Source organism: Nestor notabilis, unplaced genomic scaffold (assembly GCF_000696875.1).
Source record: "Nestor notabilis isolate BGI_N333 unplaced genomic scaffold, ASM69687v1 scaffold13215, whole genome shotgun sequence".
NCBI lineage: Eukaryota > Metazoa > Chordata > Aves > Psittaciformes > Psittacidae > Nestor > Nestor notabilis.
Window position 1 is genome coordinate 13769 of NW_009929858.1, and position 6601 is coordinate 20369.

The window sequence follows — 6601 nt, forward strand, 5'->3', positions numbered from 1 at the left end:
TACATCAAGTGTTCAGAAAAGAGAATAATAGATGCTTCCTAGATATTAAATGGTCTATGGGGAAATTTAATAGGCCAACGGTGCTTCCTATAATGCTGGAGGGCGTTAACTTATTGGACAGACAAAATTTGCAAACACAAATTAATGAAATGTACAAACTGCGATGTTGGAGTGGGCTTCAGTTTCTGGAGCTGCTTGCCAGCCTACTGACAACAGTAAATTTATACCAAACTTTCATGATACTTAAGATTCATCTCATGCTTTCTTCATATTTCTGGGTTTCATTTATACTGTGGTCTCAGTATGACTACCTGTTTTGGGTAGTTTGGGTTATTTGGGTTTTTTTTATTGTTCCCTCAGCTGGAGACTCCTACGCTTCTTACAAAAGCAATTCTTACAAAGAATTTGGCTTGAAAAACATATTATGCCTTGGGGCACTAGTATCAAGAATACCTCACCTTAGACCAGTCTCCCATTCTCCAGACATAGCATTTGGAATAGTCTTCACAGTCCTCTGCTTCTTTAGGTCTTGTGGACAAAACACATTTCTTGCGGGGATTGGTGCACCTCACAGTCCGATGCCGTACTCCCTTACCACACTTTACAGAGCACTGTCGGAAAAAAATGTTTTTCAGATTTCTACAAAAGTCATAGTTATCACATTTTATTCCCTTCTAATGACGTCTGCCAGGCTAACATAAATATTTTAAGACTTGTGATTCTCTGACTTCCAATCTTCAATTGCATAGACACTGGATTTGTTAGAAACTAACAAATGAACAAAAATTTATTATGGGGAAGAAAGATAATAGTTGCATTTTCAGCTGAAAACACTTAAATAGATCAAAAAATATTTGCTTGAGGAAAACCTAGGCTTTTGGATAAGAAAACGTCTGAAAAGTTCTGATGAAGTGAATGCAAAATGTTATACTGAAAACATTAGGCAATCTTTGTTCTACAAATCAAAGGAAGTGTAATGAAAGAAAATGTACATAATATTCACAAGAATAAGATATGAAGCAACTACAGAAAAATTCTGGAGTGTCTAAGTGACCTTTTTTGGATGGGAAAATAGTTAAACCAGAAAAGTAAATATTCTAAAACTATGCAAGAATCCAGTCTGGATTTGAAAATTCAAAGTCACTGCATATACAGCATGTGAAAACTCTCTCTGAGTTGCAGAGAAGATCATAATCTATGTTTTTTTCACCATTCCCACTTACTCTGCCAAAAATTATGCCATTTCCTTCTCAAAACATTATCACTGCTTTTGATCATCCCATTGTTTGCAGATCAAAACTATCCTTTGCCAAGCTGATTATAACTGCAGAAAGCAGTAATGGCCATCTCCCAATATAATGGTGATAACAGGAATGGCCATGGGAAACACCTTACTCTTCAAAATATTTATTATATTACTCTTCAAAATATTTATTGCTTCCAACAGAAACACGCTAACTTACTTCTCATCTCTTAAGTAAAATAAACCAGCTAAACAATCTGGGTTTCTTTCTCACACCTGTGAAAGTGAATACTATTCTTCTCACAAACAGCCCTTGCATTATAGACATCTGTGTACCAAACCAGGAACTGTTGCTATGTACTTCTCTTATCTCTACCTTAGCACCTGCTTTTCATCTTTGGAAACACTCCCTGTGTCTTTGTTCTTTCTTGTTTGGGGATTAAGGGACGCTGGTGAGTAGGGGACCTCAAAGAAGGGACTACATACACATTCAGAAGCTGCTGTTTGTATTTTGAACCTGAAGCAAAATGGCAGCAACCATCTGCTGATCAACATCCCTTGGTACAAAATTACATCAAGAGACGTTTGCACTCTGAACCCAAGGTCTGGTAGCTGATAAGTGATGGCCTTAATTCCATTTACACCTAGTTAACCACTAATACAATCAGGACATACATGATTATATGTGTTTGAAAACTGGCCAAAAGAAACTGTTCCAGGACATTAACTAGGAAAAATGTAGTAGTTCTACATGTCTGGTTTTCCTAGTCCCTAATCCCTTCACCAAATCACTGCATGAGGACCATGAAAATCATCAAGCTGACCTATGCCACTTGTCACTGAAAAAATCATATTCCCAAAATATAGTAAGGCATAAATAATCACTGTAGACTATTTGTATAAACAAATGCAGCACCTCAGACCAGACTCCTGCCTCCCACACAGTCATGCAGTCCTGGCCTTCACAGCGCTGTGCAGAAGCGGGCTTTGGTCCAAGGCAATCCCTTTCCCTAGCTCTGATCAGGGTCCCATTTCTGAGCTGCTGTGTGCAGGCTACTTGTCTGTTCTGGGTTCCTTTCCCACAGGTCCTTGAACATGGAGTCCATTCTGTCATCATCCATCTGCAAAGAAATACAGACAATGCAGTAAGAAGAAACCAGGAAAGTACCACAACATACATCTTGAAGATGACAGATCACTCACTGATCAGCCTGACTGTTATATGCCATGCATGTAAAGTCCAGCATTCTTTGAAAATACTGTCGCAAGACAGAGCCAATCCTGTGTGAAAGGCTCATTGCTCTGGAGGAAGTATAAAAGCTCAGATTTCTTCGTGTTCTTCAAGGTCAGGCCTAACTCAGATTGTGCGGTTTAAATCACAGCAGCAAAGAAGGCTGATGCCACTTGGCAGAGCCCACATACCTGGAGAGCAGTCGTTCCAGCATATAATTTTTCCCAAATGTTCTGAATCTCCAGACTATGGCCACATGCCCTTAAAAATCAAACAACTCTGCCACTGATGCAGTACACAAGTGTATCCCAGGAGACTTTGATTCCAAGGGAGAGTTTTTTAGGAAACTGAGATTTCACTAATCTGATCCAACCTTCTGTCACACATTCGTTGTAAGAAAATAAAACATTTAACTAAGTTTTTTTTTATTATCAGTCCAGAGACATAATTTACAAATCGCAACTTGTCAAGATAATGCAACAGAGTTTAAGATACTTCTTCAAGTGCAAATAACAAACAACTAGTTATGCAAACATGCTTTAGGTACATTTCTGCTCAAAGCTAACAATATTTTGTTTTGTACTAATTACTAACACTGTATTGAAAACTGTATATATTTTAAGGATCATGGTATCTTTTCACATTTCTCAGCAAAGCAATTAGCAACATTTAAATGTTTCATTTAATAAGCTGGAAAGAGTACAAAACACTGAAAATTTATAGTTGACAATGCCTCAGAAAAGTCTAGACTATTCCATTTCAATTCATTAAGTGCACAGTGATGTTAATAAAATAAAATAATAAAATAAAATAAAATAAAATAAAATATCTGCTCAAGTATGTATATAATGAAATACAAATAATCCCTCCAAAGTGTAATGCCCAAGTCTGAGGAAGTCCAAACCTCAGTGGTTTGGTCTTACTTAAAATGTATCATACCTTGCATTTTAGCAATTTCAGTATTCCATCTTTTCCAAGAAAGCTGTCTTCTGGTTCATTTCGCGTAACTTCTTCAACAATATATTTATTTAGTTTGCATTGTTTTCTTTAAAAATGCCATGTACACCTCCTCCAGATGACTGCAATAGACCTATCCTAGTGCTTATTCCTGGGGATGCTAGCCAACTATTGCTAGCTGACATCCCCCACCTTGAAAGGTGGCAGATACTTTAACAAAGACCACACAATTCTTGCAGACTTCCTTAGTCATAATTCTTAGCTGCCATATGGAAACATGATGGCAAACTCTGAAATGAGTCGCTGTTCCAGCCTGGATAGCCAGTGCATGGAGCAGGCTGCCAGCTTTGCTGCAGAGAGACCAAATGGGGTGGGCTTTCCAGGGCAAAGGCTACATGCTGCAGCTGCCTCCTGGGGAAAAGTCAGAGAAACAAAGCTCCTGCTTCTTCCACTAATCCACCATCAGAGTCTAGTTCTACCCATTGATTCACATACAGAAGGGTACAGGGGGAGGGAGGAGAAAAGCGAGGGGAAGGTGCTCTAGACTTCAAGTCGCATCAGTGCAGAAAGCCTGATTAACAGTTATGTATTTATTTATTTATTACTTGTGCACCAAGAGCTTACTGAGAGCTTTTAAAGGACAGAAGCCTTGATTGAACAAAACCCTAAAATATATCATTAATTAAAAGCATGGGATTAAATCCATCTTTGTATAAACAGCATTTAAATTTCAATTTCATAGTACATATGAAGTGTGTGAGAACATTTCCTCAGGAAAGTAACGAGTTGCTTTATTGAATAAGAATTTATGTAGGCATGGAACTTAAGGGATCTCTTCCATTAAAACTCAGGGGAAACAGCAGCCAGTGCTTCTGTTTTCCCTGCAGTTTGCATTATAGCCTTTTGGATGTATGTATATACATATTCATTGCCAGAGGCAGTCATGTCTCTTAGCTCCTAAGATTTTAATATCTAGGTACTACAGTTTAATTTAACCAAAACAATATTACCTGGTCTGGCATGGCTGCTCATTGCACTTGCGGATCTGTGGTTCAGGTTTTGTTAAATATTTGCACTTCTTGTTGTCCACAAGGCTGATATTCTTGTTCATAATCTTTGTGCAAGAGACTGTTGTCTTTCTTTCACCTAGTTTAAAATAAAGCACATATAAGGGGAAACCAGGAATATGCAACTTCATTTAAAAAGGAAGGACAAAGGTATCTTTATCAGTTACAGCTATTTTATGTACAGTTTGGCTAAAAGAATTGTAAAACCTGTACAAGAAAATGAAAGCTAGTAGGGAGCCTAAGAGACGTATTAAAGTTTGTAGGGAACAATGTGATTCTCTAATCCAGTGTTTGTACACTACAGTCAACAGAGTTTTGCTACTTTATTCATGTAATTAGTCATAGGCCAAACCCTTAGTCTTACTGGAATAATTGTTTCTTTCTCAATCACTGAGACCCCAGCATTGAGAAAAGCTTGCAGAAAAATTATATAGAAAAGTATGGCATTTAATTAATATATAAAATGGGAAATGAATGGCAGGTCTTGCTGCTCCATCTTGTTCAGCTTAGTAGTTCTGCCTGATTTAGCAGCACACTGGTAAGCTGGCTGGCACTCTGCTGAAGGGAATCAGCGCATGCAGCCTTCAGTAAGGAGTCTGCACTATTCCCCATGAACCAAAGAGGCCACACAACTGACCTGATCTGTAGGGTAATCATTTAGGAAGTTGGGTGCTGCCTGCAGAGACCTAGAGCATGTTCTGTACAGAAACCTTGCCCTGATGCATGGGTTGGAGCCCAGTGTCTCTTGAAGCTGGAAGTGTCATAAAGCAGAATTTAATGTAAACAGTACTACTACCACAAGCAATAACTTGCAATCAAACTGGAGCCTAATTTTTAGAAAATTAGCAATCCTTGTATTAAAGACTTCAATTAGTAGAAAATACATTCATAACCATTTGTTCCTTCAGTTTCGTTTTAACACTCCGCTTCTATCTGGAAATTTACCAACAAACAGGGTGCGTGCAGGAGCGGGGCAGACTCCAGCACGCAATGTTCACCAGTGGTCAGAAATGTGCCTGTGGATGGAGCAGTTAAGTTATAAATGTGCATTATGTGCGTGACCACAGCTGACATTTTACACGGCGCTTGTGTATGTGACAGCACATGCAACTAATCTATCACATACAGCATTTGAAATGTTTGACAATTCTTTCTGTATTTACATATACATCTGTGTATTCCTATCCTGTCCCACACAAAAACCTTTTCTGCAACACAGGAGGTTGCAGGCTAGTTACATACATAAACATGTATGAAACCACATGGCTTCATCAGTAGTTTCATCCTGACATACACTTTAAGCATTTAAGCAAAACTATTATTACTTAATAATATTATTTAATTAGATTCATCAAAATATTGATGTTAAAAATTGAATCACAAATATTTGCACAGGGTACAAGCCGAAGCATTTAAATTTTATTACTGCTTCATATTTAAGCTAAAACCTAAAAGAACAGTTAAAATGATTTTGTTTAAAGTAAGAAAAATCTTTCATGTGTGTTTCAGAGTATTTGCAGTAAAAATTCCTCTTATGGAACTTTGCATTAACTCAGTTATTTTAGACATTAACATAAAATGAAGGCCAATTACAACAGAAAAATATGATAAACATTTAGTAAAACACTTAAATACTTGTTTAAACATTAATGTAGAATAAATTACTGACATACTGCATTTTAAAACTTCTCCAAATGATAGGTAACTTCAGAAATATTTAGGGCAATAATGAGAGATTGTGGTAGCATTAAAATTGCTCTAAAAATACTTCAGGAAACTGTAAAAAGCATGAATATTTCAAGTGAATAGGAATGCACGACTAAGAAACAGAGGATGCTACTAGCACCACGTACAAAATACCTTCAGGGAAGAAGCTTTCTTACCAAACCACAAGAAGTATGTTTATGGAAACTACAATAATCTGTCCTGACACCAGGATTGTTCACAGAGTCAAGGGAGCTAGAACACTGTGTTCCTTACGCTGCTGTTATAAGAAAGTAAAGTGTTTCCAGGCCCTTGTGGATTGTTTCAATCACAAGGTGCACAGCAGAGTTCAGAACAGCTGGTCACAGCAAACATGACTGTCAAGGTCGTAAGCAGGAA

At 37.6% G+C, this 6601-nt stretch overlaps 1 protein-coding gene across 1 annotated transcript in view; it reads right to left on the reverse strand.

The window, feature by feature from the left end:
- Window positions 1-458: 458 nt before the first annotated feature.
- Window positions 459-6601, reverse strand: part of ADAMTS19 (ADAM metallopeptidase with thrombospondin type 1 motif, 19) — a gene marked incomplete at its 3' end in the record, with an annotated part of 32240 nt that continues 26097 nt past the window's right edge. Inside the window, exons 11-13 of the mRNA XM_010015179.1 lie at window positions 4442-4577; window positions 2160-2364; window positions 459-611 (exon numbers count right to left, since the gene is read on the reverse strand). Coding sequence (XP_010013481.1) covers window positions 459-611; window positions 2160-2364; window positions 4442-4577 — 494 coding nt within the window. The remainder of the gene's footprint in view (window positions 612-2159; window positions 2365-4441; window positions 4578-6601) is intronic.